Below are 19,296 nucleotides of genomic sequence, written 5' to 3'. Positions count from 1 at the left end.
CTTAAATATTGTTTGTGCTGTTTTTCATTGAAACTTAACATGGTGTTACACTGTGATGTGCAGATGTGCAAAATAGAGGTTTCAAAAAAACGAAGATCAAGATTACTAAAAATACAACCCTAAATATACTGTCAAAAAGTATTATCTAAGTCCCTGTACAGAAGTTCAAGCTTTCTAAAATTTCACATGATGTACAATGTGAAATGCCTACACACATTATAAGTTTAAAAACTTCATTATGGTCAGCATCAGGGTTGCTTTTACTTAAATTATAACTAGGAATATAGTTATCCTATGTCAGTGTATGACTTGGGTTAAGTGCAGGTATCGATACAAACACTTTGCAGGGTCCTCCCTGACGTGTCAGTAAGCTTAATCTTTACTTAGTTTTGAGTTTATGATGAAAAAGATATGGCTTATTTTTCTATTAAGTTTTGAGTTGATGAAAAAAGTGGCTTATTTTTTACTTACAAAGTTTTGATTTTATTATTTTTCATTATGTGTCCAGTTGGTGGTATAATGTTGTAGCTTATTTGTATCAGTATTGAGGTTTGGATATGTGCTCCTGTTATAGGGTACTGGTTTTAGATTTGATCACGATCGTAAAGTTGTCATCATAAGCTCGCTATGTGCTATGATATCATGGTTATTTGAAGGTAAAACTGTACATCTATTTCTTCTGACAATAATCACTACTTTATTAATTGTAATGATGACGAAGAAGATTTGCTATATATGAATTGCAAATGTAACATTGTTTTTGATCTATTTTTTTTACAGAACCAACCCTATTCTTAATAAAGACGTACCCCTACCTGTCATGACAGAAATGGACAGAATGAGTGATACAGACAGGTTCGTGTGTATTTTGACTGATTGATTGATTGGTTAATAACCAATTGATTGGTTAATTGATTGGTTAATTGATTGATTGATTATGCTTTACAGTCCATCGACAGCCATGGTATTTTGGGCCAAACAATATTGCGCTGAGATCTATGGAATTCTAAATGGCTGGAATACAATGTATATGGAATTTTAAAAAAGTTGGGGTTACAATCACGTGGTCAAGGCCTACATGTACAGATAAAAAGGGTGTTCTAATAGTACAGATAAAAATTTAAGATAAAAATGCTGTGTTGGTATAATGCAGTCGAATAGACACCAAAATAATGTCCCACAAGTACGTCAAACGATACAGCAGAGCTGCAAACACGTAGCGTTCCCGAATAAGTATACTTTATTTGTTTTGTTCTCTGATAAAATAGTCAGATGTATGTTATCTTAGAGTACTTTTATGGTTGTCGCTATATTATAGTTTATAACATTTCCAGTCAAAACTCGCTCGATTCTAACGAGGTTGGTACGGAAGGCCTGACTCCTGATTACCACACGACGGAGGAGAAAGAGGCTGTGATGGATATGTATACAGAGGACTATTACCAGCCAGACAAGGACATAGATCCTCTCCAGATGGTTCTATCCATGCACGATATGGAGAAGGAACAGAATGGCCACAAGGAGGATTCGGAGGAGGAATCAGACTTTCATTTTGATTTCGATAATCCCTGCCTCCAAGTGGAAACTACAGAAGTATAATGATGAATATCATCTTATCAGAGTGCATAATCGGAAAGCGTGTGTTATATAACCGAAATCACAGTGTTGTTATTCGCCGTGTACATATACAGTAAGCATATGTGTTCATATTGACGCGGTAATCTTAATTTAGCGGATTTTGCGCTGGAAGCTTTTCTCTGAACTAGGATTGCGATAATATTCGATTGTGTGTATTGTTTCTGGTGTCAAGCATTTCGGTATTTCTAATTCAACATGGCGTCAATCTGTTTTATTTCGGTATTTCGCTAAAATTTGAGCGCGTCGAAATAAGTGCGTTTACTCTAGAAAAGCACACATTTAATATAGATACAAATGTAATTGATAGATCTCAGACTACCTTATAATCGATACCAGTGATGTTTGTTCCCTGTATAAGCTAGTACAGTAATCCGGAATGTTGATTATACACCCCTGATGTTTGTAATATGCGATGGTACAGTAATCCAGAATAGTTTCCTTTATACGACGGAACAGTAATCCAGACCGCTGATTCGTTCGACTCTAGTCATATCATAAATACATCTACCCCGATTCAATAAATGTTATTTTGTGTCAGTATGATGATTTTTGACTGACAAAAAATGTCCTTATGTTAATTGTGTGTCCGTATGTTGATGTTTTTTAGGGGAAATATCCCGGGGTGAATTTTGTGTAGAGAACAACAAGGCCGTTTAAACAGATTCGCATTTATTAACAGCGTTTCATTGTTTATAAGAAAATCAACAAGAATAACGTAGGAACTTGGAGAGAATATTTCAACAATTATATTATTGACGCTTCAGTTAGATATATACATAAATAAAATGTTATGTGTTGTTTCCGTTAAAATCTGTTCTTTGATATCAGAGACAAATAAACGAAAACTTCTTGTCTGTGTTTATAAAGAGATCCTTGTATATCCAAACATTACCTTTGAGCTTCCCAACAAGTAGTGACCGCTTGATTGGTAGAAAAGTAACTTACACCTGTAACCTAATTGATTTGTTTACATTTGAGGCCCATACTTTTATGTCTGATACAGCGTTCTGATGTATTCTCGCATTGATAATGCATTTTGTATTCACTTCAATTTTGTCATACCATCATCAGGTTGTGGTCCTTCTGACCAGGTCTACACATCTCCATCAGGTTGTGGTCCTTCTGACCAGGTATACACATCTCCATCAGGTTGTGGTCCTTCTGACCAGGTATACACATCTCCATCAAGGTGTGGTCCTTCTGATCCAGGTCTACACATCTCCATCAGGTTATGGTCCTTCTGACCAGGTCTACACATCTCCATCAAGGTGTGGTCCTTCTGATCCAGGTCTACACATCTCCATCAGGTTATGGTCCTTCTGATCCAGGTCTACACATCTCCATCAGGTTATGGTCCTTCTGACCAGGTCTACACATCGCCATCAAGGTGTGGTCCTTCTGATCCAGGTATACACATCTCCATCAATGTGTGGTCCTTCTGATCCAGGTCGTCACACTATCATCAGGGTCTGGTCCTCCTGGGTGAGGTCTTCATTCGGCCAGACTGTCCTCAATGTTTGGTTTCTGTAGTCTGTCCTCAATGTTTGGTCTCTGTACAGTCTGTCCACAATGTTGGCCCCGTACAGTGTGTCCTCAATGTTTGGTCTCTGTACAGTCTGTCCACAATGTTGGCCCCGTACAGTGTGTCCTCAATGTTTGGTCTCTTTACAGTGGTTCCTCAATGTTTGGTCTCTTTACAGTGGTTCCTCAATGTTTGGTCTCTTTACAGTGGTTCCTCAATGTTTGGTCTCTTTACAGTGTGTCCTCAATGTTTGGTCTCTTTACAGTGGTTCCTCAATGTTTGACCCCGTACAGTGTGTCCTCAATGTTTGGTCTCTGTAGTCTGTCCACAATGTTGACCCCGTACAGTGTGTCCTCAATGTTTGGTCTCTTTACAGTGGTTCCTCAATGTTTGACCCCGTACAGTGTGTCCTCAATGTTTGGTCTCTGTACAGTCTGTCCTCAATGTTTGGTCTCTGTAGTCTGTCCTCAATGTTTGGTCTCTGTAGTCTGTCCTCAATGTTTGGTCTCTGTACAGTCTGTCCACAATGTTGGCCCCGTACAGTGTGTCCTCAATGTTTGACCCCGTACAGTGGTTCCTCAATGTTTGGTCTCTTTACAGTGGTTCCTCAATGTTTGACCCCGTACAGTGGTTCCTCAATGTTTGGTCTCTTTACAGTGGTTCCTCAATGTTTGACCCCGTACAGTGTGTCCTCAATGTTTGACCCCGTACAGTGTGTCCTCAATGTTTGACCCCGTACAGTGGTTCCTCAATGTTTGGTCTCTTTACAGTGGTTCCTCAATGTTTGACCCCGTACAGTGTGTCCTCAATGTTTGACCCCGTACAGTGTGTCCTCAATGTTTGGTCTCTGTACAGTGTTTACGTTTATGTCTCTATCTAATATATTGACATGAATTATAATCCATGAATTTGTTACTTTGTAAATAATTGGTGTTTATTGTAAAAATAACAGAAGAGAAAATGTAGAGAAAAGTTTATTCAAAGGACGGATACAATCAACATATTGTCTAAAATAATTTACTTTTTTTTTAAGATTAGTTTTACATATTAAAATCATACGTGTGTGGCATCATTTTCATGTTCAGTTATATTTCAAAAATGTGATTATTTTATAATTAAAATATGTTTTATATGATTACAGGACTTCAAACTGTGTCATTGTTTTTTGTTTTGTTATGTTTTGTATTTTTATAACTACTAAGCCGTGTACTTTGGGTTTGGGTTCCAGAGCAATCCATATCTTAATTGTTGATTGAGGACAATACAGAACACTTACGTTGAATTAATATTTTAGATACGATGAAGACATTTTACTAAGCGAAATTTTCGCGAATAAGACATAGAGTCCATGTGTGAGTATATTTTTTAATGAATTAATGACTACTGATGATACATTTCCCACTTAGTACTATCCAAGTGGTCGTTGTCATACTTAATCTAAATAAAAACTAATATGTTGTTTCCTGTGATATCTTGATTTTCAGTGTGTAGTAAATACCAGTTATATGTTAGCATTGGAAAGGTAGGTTACGTTACGCTGATACTGTTTCTCTCAACTCATTACTAACGAGAACCAGGATCGTACTACCATATCACGTAGTTAAACATTGAGATCAATCAATGTCACCCATGTGATGTTTCTTACAGCAATATTTAATTTACACAGCGTTACAACGTTATAAAATATTGTTCTTAACTAGTAAATTCCTAAGCAAACTGAAATGGTAAATAAGCAAATGATATAGGTCTTACAGTAGCACGTCTAAATCAAGCACAAATATTTTACGGTGGTAGACATAAGTAAAAAAGAAAAAGTTACAGATGAAATACCTTTATAAAGTATGATACTAGGTAATACCCACATATCATACATACATTCATATGACTGCAGTGAGTTTCGTCCATCTCCACACTAGGTCCCTGAATCCCCTTAAAAGGCAAACAGTTTTTGTCGAGAATATGCATAGTATTAACTCAAACACTTAGTGAGTTCTTCATTTTTAGGATATCAATAAATAATGTAGAGCTCAAAAGGGAATGAGGCATTCACATGCACTTATATCGAAAAAAAAAACCATCAATATTATTTTGTCGAAATTTCGGAATTAAGTCCTTGTATTCCGAAAGAAAAATAAACCGAGATTTATTATGTGTTTCATAGACTTCATTCGAAATTCACTGGAGAAGTAATATAAATTTAGATACAAGTCAAAAAAGACAGTACATATACACTTCATTAGTACTGGTAACGACAGTACATATACACTTCATTAGTACTGGTAATTATAGTATATATACACTTCATTAGTACTGGTAATAAGAGTATATATACACTTCAACAGTACCGGTAACGACATTTTATGCATACTTCAACAGTACCGGTAACGACATTTTATGCATACTTCAACAGTACTGGTAACGACAATACATATACACTTCATCAATACCGGTAATGACAGTACATATACACTTCATCAATACCGGTAATGACAGTACGTATACACTTCATCACTACTGATAACGACAGTACATATACACTTCATCAACACTGGTAATGACAGTACATATACACTTCATCAACACTGGTAATGACAGTACATATACACTTCATCAACACTGGTAATGACAGTACATACAACTTCATCACTACCGATAACGACAGTACATATACACTTCATCACTACCGATAACGACAGTACATATACACTTCATCAGTACCGGTAACGACAGTACATATACACTTCATCAGTACCGGTAACGACAGTACATATACACTTCATCAGTACCGGTAATGACAGTACATATACACTTCATCAACACTGGTAATGACAGTACATATACACTTTATCACTACCGATAACGACAGTACATATACACTTCATCAACACTGGTAACGACAGTACGTATACACTTCATCAACACTGGTAATGACAGTACATATACACTTTATCACTACCGATAACGACAGTACATATACACTTCATCAACACTGGTAATGACAGTACATATACACTTTATCACTACCGATAACGACAGTACATATACACTTCATCAATACCGGTAATGACAGTACGTATACACTTCATCACTACTGATAACGACAGTACATATACACTTCATCAACACTGGTAATGACAGTACATATACACTTCATCAACACTGGTAATGACAGTACATATACACTTCATCAACACTGGTAATGACAGTACATACAACTTCATCACTACCGATAACGACAGTACATATACACTTCATCACTACCGATAACGACAGTACATATACACTTCATCAGTACCGGTAACGACAGTACATATACACTTCATCAGTACCGGTAACGACAGTACATATACACTTCATCAGTACCGGTAATGACAGTACATATACACTTCATCAGTACCGGTAACGACAGTACATATACACTTCATCAGTACCGGTAATGACAGTACATATACACTTCATCAACACTGGTAATGACAGTACATATACACTTCATCAACACTGGTAAAGACAGTACATATACACTTCATCAGTACCGGTAACGACAGTACATATACACTTCATCAGTACCGGTAATGACAGTACATATACACTTCATCAACACTGGTAATGACAGTACATATACACTTTATCACTACCGATAACGACAGTACATATACACTTCATCACTACTGATAACGACAGTACATATACACTTCATCAATACCGGTAATGACAGTACATATACACTTCATCAGTACCGGTAACGAAAGCATACAAGTGTATATACACTTTATAAGTACTGGTAATGACAGCATACATTTGTATATACACTTCTTATATACCGGTTTCTTCAGTTCATAAATTTCATCTATATCGCAGTCCAACATATTCTGAAGTGTTATCAACGGTTTACATCGGTCTGGCGTCGTGTCTTTATAACAAGTTATCGATATCAGCTTATACATCAAAAATATACATATATACACCTCTTAAACTTATCACAGCTAACCAATAACCATTCTTTTATGATATAAGCAATTTGACTTGAATTTGCTCTGATAACAAATTTCAACAGAAATGTAATGTAACAAGGCAACCCTCAGCTATAGCGTCATATACCTTTGATACAGAACAAGTAAATACAGCTTCTAACACTGCACGTTGTTTCAAACATATCGTTAATTTTTGTTTACTTCTGAATGTGGCCACGTAGATTTGACTGTTCATAAACTAGCTTCTGTAGACTCTTAATAGTTTAAATCCTGAGAAAATTCGTAGGCGTACAAGTCCATACCATTTTCACAAGATTATGGGAAAATCTGGCAAACATTTTTGCATAGTCGATATCAGAAAAAGAAAAATAGCATCTCTCTCTCTCTCTCTCTCTCTCTCTCTCTCTCTCTCTCTCTCTCTCTCTCTGTTTATGCAAGTCTTTTATTCTTATAGGGACTCAATGGTTAGCTTTCCTTCTTTTGCTTTGTCGAACAAGCGTTGAAATACTAGCCAATCTAATTATATCATAGTTTATGAAAAATTAACAAAGACTGTAATTTTATTATTTTAATGATTCCTCAGTATTGTGTCTGCGCTCGTTTGTTGTTTTGATCTGAGGTAGCTGAGTAATCACATGCATATCACGTGACCAGGTATGATTATCAATCAACCTGTCAGTGAGCAGCATAATATAAAACATGACCTGTTCTTGTCTGGCCTCCATGTGTACGCATTGATAACAAAGGATATTGATATTGATATTGATATTGTTCTAGTATTTACTCCTAAACATGATAGCCATTGGGACGGGGGGGGGGGGGGGGAGAGAAAGGGAATTCAAATTTGAGACAAGATATATCGCGCATACACAGTCAGTGTTCATCAGAACATCAATGATATAGATATCAATTTACGAGACTTTTCATGTGTCTGTTTGTTTTTCAGAAGTTGTTACAGAAAGTGTATATCTTTAAGAATAATTTTACATGAGACCACACTTTTTATCTGGTATGAAATGCAAATCTAACCGTTCAATACCGTTGTGTGATAGGACAGATTTTAAACATATCATTCTCCGACCATCACCGCCTGTCGTGTGACGAAAAGTGTGGCCAGTATGGTGAGAATGTGGAGGATTCCGGAGCTGGTGAGCTGATGACCACTTCCGCTGAACTTTGTTTCGTCTTGGTTGCAGTCATTTGTGGTACAACAATACCTGTTGGAAGTCGTGGAACAGGAGGCATTAACACAGCTTAACTCGTAGTAAGTGCTGGTGTTGTTCACTGTTCTTTGGATCTGAGGATTAGAGCAAACAACCAAGTAAACAGCTACAGGTCGAGTGAATGATGCACCTCACAAGAAATAAAGATTCGATTATACTTCTCACAGGCAAAACAAAGTTGCTTATACAACACACAGATAAAAAAAAGAGTATATTATTAACTCACTGTTATTGAGAGCAATGGATACACCTCATAATTAATAAACAGACGATGAAACAACTCGCGGGTATAGAGAGTCGAAGATACAGCTAAAGGGTAAAAGAGAGTATGATATAACTCACAGATAATACAGAGACGAAGATATAACGCAATGGTAAAAAAGAGTCGATCATACAACTCAAGGGTAAAAGAGAGTAGATGATAAACTCACAGGTAATTGAGAGTCAAAGATACAACTCAAGGGTAAAAGAGAGTCGATCATACAACTCAAGGGTAAAAAGAGAGACGATTATACAATTTAAGAGTAAAAGGGACTCGGTTATGCAACTCATAGGTAATAGAGAGTCAAAGATAGAACCAAAGGGTAACAGTGTCGATTATTTGACTGACATGTAAAGGAGGGTTGAATATTCGATTCACGGGTAAAAAGGAGTCGATCATACAATTTAAGGGTAAAAGAGATTCGATTATACAACTCAAAGGTAAAGGAGAGTGAAGTGGAAGATAAAACTCAAAGGGAAGAAGGTCGATCATTCGGCTCATAGGTAAAAATGAGTCGGTTATTCGACTCATAGGTAAAAAGAGTCGATTTTTCGACTCACAGGTAAAAGAGAGTCAATGATACAACTCACGGGTAAAAGAGAGTCGATTATTTGACTCACATGTAAAAGAGAGTCGGAAAAATCTTGTTGGCACCTTCTGAATAACCACTTTGTAACAAAAAATAATTGCGTTTTACTGGTATCGAATATTGCCTATATGGAGAACTCATCATTATCTTAACACGGTGCATTTGTATTATGATGTTTCACAAAAAAGTGTTCAGCGCAATCTGTTCGACTTCAGTAATTATTATTATGCCTTAACATTGACGTTCAGTTTGAACACTGATATTAATTAGGTTTGACATTTATATCTTAAACCAAATGATATATAACAAATCTGCGGAAATTATCTTACCTTGCAAGACGTTGTACTGTTACACTTTTCAGTTATGTTGGTAACACACTTCTCCTCAGCACAGCTTCCGGTGAAACATGTCTGAAAACATCATACAGCATATCATCAGTCATACAATGTACCATGTCTACAAAAACATCATCCAAAATATCAAACACGCCATGTACCATGTCTACAAAAACATCATACAAAATATCAAACACGCCATGTACCATATCTACAAAAACATCATACATCATATCAAACACGCCATGTACCATATCTACAAAAACATCATACAAAATATCAAACACGCCATGTACCATGTCTACAAAAACATCATACAAAATATCAAACACGCCGTGTACCATATCTACAAAAACATCATACAAAATATCAAACACGACATGTACAAAATCTACAAAACATCATACAACATATCATCAAACATACCATGTACCATGTCTACAAGAACATCATACAAAATATCAAACACGCCATGTACCATATCTACAAAAACATCATCATACAAAATATCAAACACGCCATGTACCATATCTACAAAACATCATACAAAATACCATACAAAATATCAAACACACCATGTACCATGTCTACAAAAACATCATACAAAATATCAAACACGCCATGTACCATATCTACAAAAACATCATACATCATATCAAACACGCCATGTACCATATCTACAAAAACATCATACAAAATATCAAACACGACATGTACAAAATCTACAAAACATCATACAACATATCATCAAACACACCATGTACCATGTCTACAAGAACATCATACAAAATATCAAACACGCCATGTACGATGTCTACAAGAACATCATACAACATATCATCAAACATACCATGTACCATGTCTACAAATACATTAGAGAAGAACTCTGTGACATATGTATTAACACAAACAACATTTGTATCACACAGCATAAAGGTCTACTTACAATGTACGAGGGCATGGCAGTCGTGGTGGTGGATGAAACCATTGTAGCTAGTAAAAATAAAAACACGCTGTAGTTAGTATACATGTGTCTTAATAACCACACTATTCAACAAAATAAATCGCATTCTCAAGACATTTTATCACTTCAAGAATGGACTTACATGTATGTGCTGCATTAATTTGTTTATTTCTTCTTAAAATGAAGCTAACAGTGTTAAACGACTGTTTGTGATGGATAATGTATTTATAAAAGACATCTGATACGATTTCCGTATTATGGTCTAGACAACCTTATTACGTTAATATGCTCATTCATTCAGAATTGTTTTTTTATATTATCAAATCAGATACGTCCATGATATGTTGATATTTTGGGTAAATATTTGGGTTACTTATTAAACATAGCATCGAGAGTAAAAACATAAGCTAGTGAACACTTCATATTGATTTGTCGTGGAATAAGTAGGAGGCACCATCCGGAGGATGTCAATGTATAACTGTTAAAACATCATAAACCTTTTAAAAGTGTTCCGGGAGGATTAACATATGCGGCTCTATCGTTATCACTAACGTGTCAACCTAGGTAAAATCGTAACATGCCTAACTTTATTTCGAACGACAGAATTTTTTTCCCAGAGAGATAATGACGGCGAACATGAAACTGTGTCTCTAAAAACCAGGTTAGTTTGGCCGTGAGCAGTCGATGTATAACAGAGGTATATTTAGTTGGAATAGGGCCTTAACTATCGAGTCGACTACGACACTTGAATACATCCGATGGATGAAGTAGGTATGTTATCATCAAGAAATGGAAAGATCATAATTAAATATCCTTCAGTATAACTTATCCTTTATAATTATATTGAAAAAGCAAAAGTAGTATCCATATCATCCATAGTAGTATATCATCATAGTAATATAAGCATATCAATGCACAAACTTCAAACACAATATCAATATAAAAAAACGGCAGTGACATTCCATTAAAACATTCAAACAAAAAATGCACATACAGCATTCACAACAAATCAAAGCATTTACATCTCGTACCTTCAGATGCAAACCATCCCGTCACACGTTACTAGTAATATGGTATACGTGCGTGTGAAACACGGTTATATAATTACATGTATGTCATCATGTCCTCCGTCACTGCTAGATTTTACTTCTTACATCACTACATTAAATCCTGACAGACTTAATTAAAATCAAAAGAGAACGTAAAGAAATGGTGACGATTCAGTGACATGAAGGAACCTGACATCTCAATCTCGTGAACATTTTGAAGATTTACTCTAACAGCATGAATATTTCCATAGGATTAGATAATATACAACATTAATCTTGTGGCACATCATTGAATAAACCAAACGTCAAGGGCTCAATGTAACACATGACGTCATCAATCATATAGTCATGATTAAAGCCTCATTACCCCATTTTAAGTGATCTCTACCTTTAATATGTTGACCGCTATACCCCATTTTAAATGATCTCTACCTTTAATATGTTGACCGCTATACCCCCACTTTAAATGATCTCTACCTTTAATATGTTGACCGCTATACCCCATTTTAAGTGATCTCTACCTTTAATATGTTGACCGCTATACCCCCACTTTAAATGATCTCTACCTTTAATATGTTGACCGCTATACCCCATTTTAAATGATCTCTACCTTTAATATGTTGACCGCTATACCCCATTTTAAATGATCTCTACCTTTAATATGTTGACCGCTATACCCCATTTTAAATGATCTCTACCTTTAATATGTTGACCGCTATACTCCATTTTAAGTGATCTCTACCTTTAATATGTTGACCGCTATACCCCATTTTAAATGATCTCTACCTTTAATATGTTGACCGCTATACCCCATTTTAAGTGATCTCTACCTTTAATATGTTGACCGCTATACCCCATTTTAAGTGATCTCTACCTTTAATATGTTGACCGCTATACCCCATTTTAAGTGATCTCTACCTTTAATATGTTGACCGCTATACCCCATTTTAAGTGATCTCTACCTTTAATATGTTGACCGCTATACCCCATTTTAAGTGATCTCTACCTTTAATATGTTGACCGCTATACCCCATTTTAAGTGATCTCTACCTTTAATATGTTGACCGCTATACTCCATTTTAAATGATCTCTACCTTTAATATGTTGACCGCTATACTCCATTTTAAATGATCTCTACCTTTAATATGTTGACCGCTATACCCCATTTTAAGTGATCTCTACCTTTAATATGTTGACCGCTATACCCCCATTTTAAGTGATCTCTACCTTTAATATGCTGACCGCTATACCCCATTTTAAATGATCTCTACCTTTAATATGTTGACCGCTATACTCCATTTTAAGTGATCTCTACCTTTAATATGTTGACCGCTATACCCCACTTTAAATGATCTCTACCTTTAATATGTTGACCGCTATACCCCCATTTTAAATGATCTCTACCTTTAATATGTTGACCGCTATACTCCATTTTAAATGATCTCTACCTTTAATATGTTGACCGCTATACTCCATTTTAAGTGATCTCTACCTTTAATATGTTGACCGCTATACCCCATTTTAAATGATCTCTACCTTTAATATGTTGACCGCTATAGCCCATTTTAAGTGATCTCTACCTTTAATATGTTGACCGCTATACCCCATTTTAAGTGATCTCCACCTTTTTATATGTTGACCGCTATAGCCCATTTTAAATGATCTCTACCTTTTATATGTTGACCGCTATACCCCATTTTAAGTGATCTCTACCTTTAATATGTTGACCGCTATACCCCATTTTAAATTATCTCTACCTTTAATATGTTGACCGCTATACCCCATTTTAAATGATCTCTACCTTTAATATGTTGACCGCTTTACCCCATTTTAAATTATCTCTGCCTTTAATATGTTGACTGCTATACCCCATTTTAAGTGATCTCTACCTTTTTATATGTTGACCGCTATAGCCCATTTAAGTGATCTCTACCTTTTCGAGATAAATATTGCTATTATACATTACGACAATATATGTAAACCGTTTTCCCACAGACAGAGAGAACATGTGTGAAGGTTAAAGAGTACATGCTTCATGCAAGTCCCGCTGTCCACTCACAAACACCAATGGCAGCAAAGGAAATATATCATTACAACAGACTGATTAGGGTACAATGTCCCCATTACAACACATAAGGCAAAATGATGAATCAGTAAACAAAGAGATGGTGAACAGGAAAGTAAAGAATAGGGCAGGCCATGGACTTACTGGACTCCTCGGTACTTGTACCCGACACGGTGGAATCGGTCGAGCCCGAATCGGCTGTAGTAGATGCGCTTGCTTTGTGATTGCAGCGGAAAACATACATATTTTAGAAAACACAAGTTTGAAAAGGAAGCCTGGCGACCTGATAATCATAACCTAAAGCTCCTTGATATAAATTGCGTTAATAAGCTAATTACAAAGTACAAATAGGGTATTCTTGTACATGACTTATTACTAATGTATTTTAATGTGTGTAATGCAAATTTCTTAGTGACATATATAATCAGGATCACTATTACACGTTCTATTTCATTCTGGCGGCTAGTTATCTACATATCTACAATCGCAGGGATTTATCAAATCAAGTTTATACATTTAATAAGGTAATTGCAGCTAAAGATATGTCTGTTGACTAGCTGCATATGAATGTGTGTATTATTTTCGATATACAGCTATAGCATGTTCCGATTTTTTATGAACATTTTTTTAATCATTCTTTTAATTATTTATTCCTAACCTAAAGTGAAATCAAGTACAACTTTTCAAGCAAATTAAAGTTTTGTCTAATTGCAAACACAAATGTACTATATATATCATATTCAAGTGAATTACGACACAAGAGGCCCAGAGGGTCTGTATCTTTCACCTTGATATTGCAGTAATTATGGCAAAACACATTACTTTTTCTGCAGAGGAAGAAGGATTTCAAATAATTTGCTATATTTCTCCGAATTGGCCTTTTGGGAAAGGCCTAAAGTTTGTACAAAATTGGTATCCTTTCACCAAAGGATGTTTCAGACCAAATATAGGTCAAATCCTTTCATTCTGATAAAAGAAGAATTGAAAACAATTTGCAAAATTTGCCAATATACTCCCCCAGACCACTTGGGATCAAACTCTACAAATTGGTTCCACGGCACCCAAGGTTGCTTCAGACCAGTCTAGTATGTCCATTATGACAAATAGTGATTTATTTCTCCATTGGACCTCGTCCCTTCGACTCTATGGTTGGGTGGGGGTAGGGGTGGGGTGGGTGGGGGGGGGGGGGGGGGGCAGGGTCACCCTTTATGCAAAATGTGCGTTCCTTTCCCATCGAACGGAAGCTTCTGAATAAATGGTCCAAATCCATTGATTCGTACATGACAAGTGTCGATTTTCAGGACCTACCTCTATTATCCAATGTATTTCCTCTATTTGTTCCCTTCTCTAAAGAATGCGTGAATTATGTTTTAGTTTGACACTAATGCTGACCTTGATAAAACATTGATTTACTAGTTATACTTTGTATGTAGCGTTGGATTACATCGTACAACAGTATTGCATATAGATGTTTGAATTATCTCCCCTCTACTGTCATCTGTATTTCACATACGAAAGGGGAAACAGTAGAAAAATTTACACACTAATTGTGTTTTCGTGTGAGAATTACGTATGGTACATGAGAATTTCGGTTGTATGGTACGTGATAATTACGTTAGTATGGTACGTGATAATTACGGTGGTATGGTACATGAGGATTACGGTAGTATGGTACGTGATAATTACGGTAATATGGTGCGTTAGAATTACGGTGGTATGGTGAGAATTACGGTAGTATGGTATGTGAGAACTACGGTAGTATGGTATGTGAGAATTACGGTAGTATGGTACGTTATAATTACGGCAGTATGGTACGTTATAATTACGGTAGTATGGTACGTGATAATTACGGTAGTATTGTAAGTGAGAATTACGGTAGTATGGCACGTGATAATTACGTTAGTATGGTACATGAGAATTACAGTAGTATGGTACATGAGAATTACAGTAGTATGGTGCGTTAGAATTACGTTAGTATGGTATGTGATAATTACGGTAGTATGGTACGTGATAATTACGTTAGTATGGTACGTGATAATTACGGTAGTATGGTACATGAGAATTACAGTAGTATGATGCGTTAGAATTACGGTGGTATGGTAAGTGAGAATGACGGTAGTATGGTACATTGTATGTGATAATTACGGTAGTATGGTATGTGAGAATTACGGTAGTATGGTACGTGATAATTACAATTGTATGGTACATGATAATTACAGTAGTATGGTACGTGAGAATAACGGTAGTATGGTACGTGATAATTACGTTAGTATGGTACGTGATAATTACGGTAGTATGGTATGTGAGAATTACGGTAGTATGGTACGTGATAATTACAGTAGTATGGTATGTGAGAATTACGGTAGTATGGTATGTGAGAATTACGGTAGTATGGTACGTGATAATTACGTTAGTATGGCACGTGATAATTACAGTAGTATGGCACGTGATAATTACGGTAGTATGGCACGTGATAATTACGTTAGTATGGTACATGAGAATTACTGTAGTATGGTACGTTATAATTACGGTAGTATGGTACGTTATAATTACGGTAGTATGGTACGTGATAATTACGGTGGTATGGTACGTTATAATTACGGTAGTATGGTACGTGATAATTACGGTGGTATGGTACATGAGGATTACGGTAGTATGGTATGTGAGAATTACAGTAGTATGGTACGTGATAATTACGTTAGTATGGTATGTGAGAATTACGGTTGTATGGTACGTGATAATTACGGTAGTATGGTATGTGAGAATTACGGTAGTATGGTATGTGAGAATTACGGTAGTATGGTACGTGATAATTACGTTAGTATGGTATGTGAGAATTACGGTAGTATGGTACGTGATAATTACGGTAGTATGGTTCGTGATAATTACAGTAGTATGGTACGTGATAATTACGGTAGTATGGTACGTGATAATTACGGTAGTATGGTATGTGAGAATTACGGTAGTATGGTACGTGATAATTACGTTAGTATGGCACGTGATAATTACAGTAGTATGGCACGTGATAATTACGGTAGTATGGCACGTGATAATTACGTTAGTATGGTACATGAGAATTACTGTAGTATGGTACGTTATAATTACGGTAGTATGGTACGTTATAATTACGGTAGTATGGTACGTGATAATTACGGTGGTATGGTACGTTATAATTACGGTAGTATGGTACGTGATAATTACGGTGGTATGGTACATGAGGATTACGGTAGTATGGTACGTGATAATTACGGTAGTATGGTATGTGAGAATTACGGTAGTATGGTACGTGATAATTACGTTAGTATGGTATGTGAGAATTACGGTAGTATGGTATGTGAGAATTACGGTAGTATGGTATGTGAGAATTACGGTAGTATGGTACGTGATAATTACGGTAGTATGGCACGTGATAATTACGGTAGTATGGTATGTGAGAATTACGGTAGTATGGTACGTGATAATTACGGTAGTATGGTACGTGATAATTACAGTAGTATGGTATGTGAGAATTACGGTAGTATGGTATGTGAGAATTACGGTAGTATGGTACGTGATAATTACGGTAGTATTGTATGTGAGAATTACGGTAGTATGGTATGTGAGAATTACGGTAGTATGGTGCGTGATAATTACGGTAGTATGGTGCGTGATAATTACGTAAGTATGGTACGTGATAATTACAGTAGTATGGTACGTGATAATTACAGTAGTATGGTATGTGATAATTACGGTAGTATGGTACGTGATAATTACAGTAGTATGGTATGTGAGAATTACGGTAGTATGGTATGTGAGAATTACGGTAGTATGGTGCGTGATAATTACGGTAGTATGGTGCGTGATAATTACGTAAGTATGGTACGTGATAATTACAGTAGTATGGTACGTGATAATTACAGTAGTATGGTATGTGATAATTACGGTAGTATGGTACGTTATTAAGCGGAGACAATACGGAGGAACTTACAGCTACTGTCTGTTGAACCTGGAAAACAACCATACAACAAATGGTAACAGATGTCACGATGTACATGTATAGTTAAACTTGATAACATCAATAAGCTGCGTGCATATTTATATATCTATATACACACATTCTCTTAATTAATATCTTTATGTACGCTTTTAAACACTACCAACACGCTTTATGACGTGCATATGGTGCGTACATATGTCACATGCAAATAAAGTTGTTGAATGCATTCACTTTACAAAATAAAGATAATCTATATCAAATTTAAACTTTATATTTTAGATATCATGATAACGTCAGAGTTAAACAACTATATGTCTTTAAGATATTATGAGGACATCAGTTTCGCCATTGCCCATAGAATCTTACCAAGATTAACAAAATATTACATTTGGACCACACATAAGTTACACCAATCCTACATTATGTAAGTTACACAAACATATCAGTTAAACATACGTTTAAGTTAAACATACGTTTAAGTTAAATATACGAATAACATATGTATATATTACACATGCATATAAGTAACACATATACATATGTATACATACGCATATGTTACATATATCTATATGTTACACATAACTATAAGTTACACAAATGTATAAGTTAGACATACCTTTAAGTTAGACAAATAAGTAACACATATGTATAAGTTAGACATACCTTTAAGTTAGACAAATAAGTAACACATATGTATAAGTTTGACAAATAAGTAACACATATGTATAAGTTTGACAAATAAGTAACACATATGTATAAGTTAGACAAATAAGTAACACATATGTATAAGTTACAAAAACGTTTAAACTTTATCGATAGAACTTATACAAACTGGTAGTAACTGTTAATGACATTTTCAGAACATATATAATTGAATGCGATGATTTTCATATTGATACCTAACATGCCCAACACAGGATATTATAACAGCATAAATAAAAAAGGGAATGACTTACTTTCTGTCGAGTTGGCTGTTGAAAACAAAATAAAAATAACAAATTAGAAGTATGATTTAAGGGTGTCATAATTTATATTGTAACAATCTTAATAACTATCTTACAAATAGCTCACTGTAAAAATGTATAATAAACTTTATGTAATTTATCAAAATTAGTAGAAAAACAACGAAAAATTCCGTTATGTTTGTGAAAACAATCCCCTCGGTCGATAATCATTTCGCCGAGGGCATATTGTATTCAATCAGAAAACATCTTAGGTGGTGTAAAGATGGTTGAAGTAAAGAAATAAATAAACAATATAACTAAAAGGTTAAACAAAATAACATCGCGAGTTGAATCGATGTGATGGCAGCGCGTGCGATATACATGTTTTTGATTTTGTTTTTCTATATACATACATATAGATAGATAGATGGTAGACAGACAGACAGACAGACAGATATAGATACAGTAAACGCCATCATTAAGTGGCCCTCCTATTGAATTGTTAGTTTCCCATTGTTAATTTAAGGAATTTCTGATCAGATAAGTCTTGAGGGAGAGTTTCCCTTGGCGGACACTTACTGGCCTCAGTGGTTGTGGAGCTCGCCGACGTCAGGGTACCAAACATCAGTGTCACCATAGCAGCAACAACAACTGTAAAATAAATAATCAGGTTTGTATTTGTTCTGTAACTGGGAAGAGTTTCGACGTTATATTACTATTGTATTTGAAAACTACATCATAAATACACGTGCTAT

At 35.5% G+C, this 19,296-nt stretch overlaps 2 protein-coding genes across 6 annotated transcripts in view; one reads left to right on the top strand and one right to left on the bottom strand.

The window, feature by feature from the left end:
- LOC117319975 (cadherin-23-like) overlaps window positions 1-3,950 on the top strand; it is a 151,503-nt gene extending 147,553 nt beyond the window's left edge. Inside the window, exons 36-37 of the mRNA XM_033874943.1 lie at window positions 781-855; window positions 1,335-3,950. Of these exons, the coding sequence (XP_033730834.1) occupies window positions 781-855; window positions 1,335-1,599 (340 nt within the window). The 3' untranslated portion in view covers window positions 1,600-3,950. The remainder of the gene's footprint in view (window positions 1-780; window positions 856-1,334) is intronic.
- A 171-nt stretch (window positions 3,951-4,121) lies between these two features.
- LOC117324373 (mucin-21-like) overlaps window positions 4,122-19,296 on the bottom strand; it is a 69,464-nt gene continuing 54,289 nt past the window's right edge. For 4 of the 5 annotated variants that reach the window (XM_033880201.1, XM_033880223.1, XM_033880212.1 and 1 more), the window contains 7 exons: window positions 19,121-19,192; window positions 18,554-18,568; window positions 17,586-17,603; window positions 13,763-13,834; window positions 10,487-10,533; window positions 9,535-9,615; window positions 4,122-8,428 (listed from right to left, as the gene is read on the bottom strand). In XM_033880201.1, the coding sequence (XP_033736092.1) occupies window positions 8,201-8,428; window positions 9,535-9,615; window positions 10,487-10,533; window positions 13,763-13,834; window positions 17,586-17,603; window positions 18,554-18,568; window positions 19,121-19,192 (533 nt within the window). In that variant the 3' untranslated portion in view covers window positions 4,122-8,200. The remainder of the gene's footprint in view (window positions 8,429-9,534; window positions 9,616-10,486; window positions 10,534-13,762; window positions 13,835-17,585; window positions 17,604-18,553; window positions 18,569-19,120; window positions 19,193-19,296) is intronic. The other variant, XM_033880228.1, reaches the window with a different exon arrangement.

Source organism: Pecten maximus, chromosome 1, assembly GCF_902652985.1.
Source record: "Pecten maximus chromosome 1, xPecMax1.1, whole genome shotgun sequence".
Classification (NCBI taxonomy): Eukaryota; Metazoa; Mollusca; class Bivalvia; order Pectinida; family Pectinidae; genus Pecten; species Pecten maximus.
Note: the sequence above shows the minus strand (reverse complement) of the source record. Positions and strands in the feature narration are given on the sequence as shown.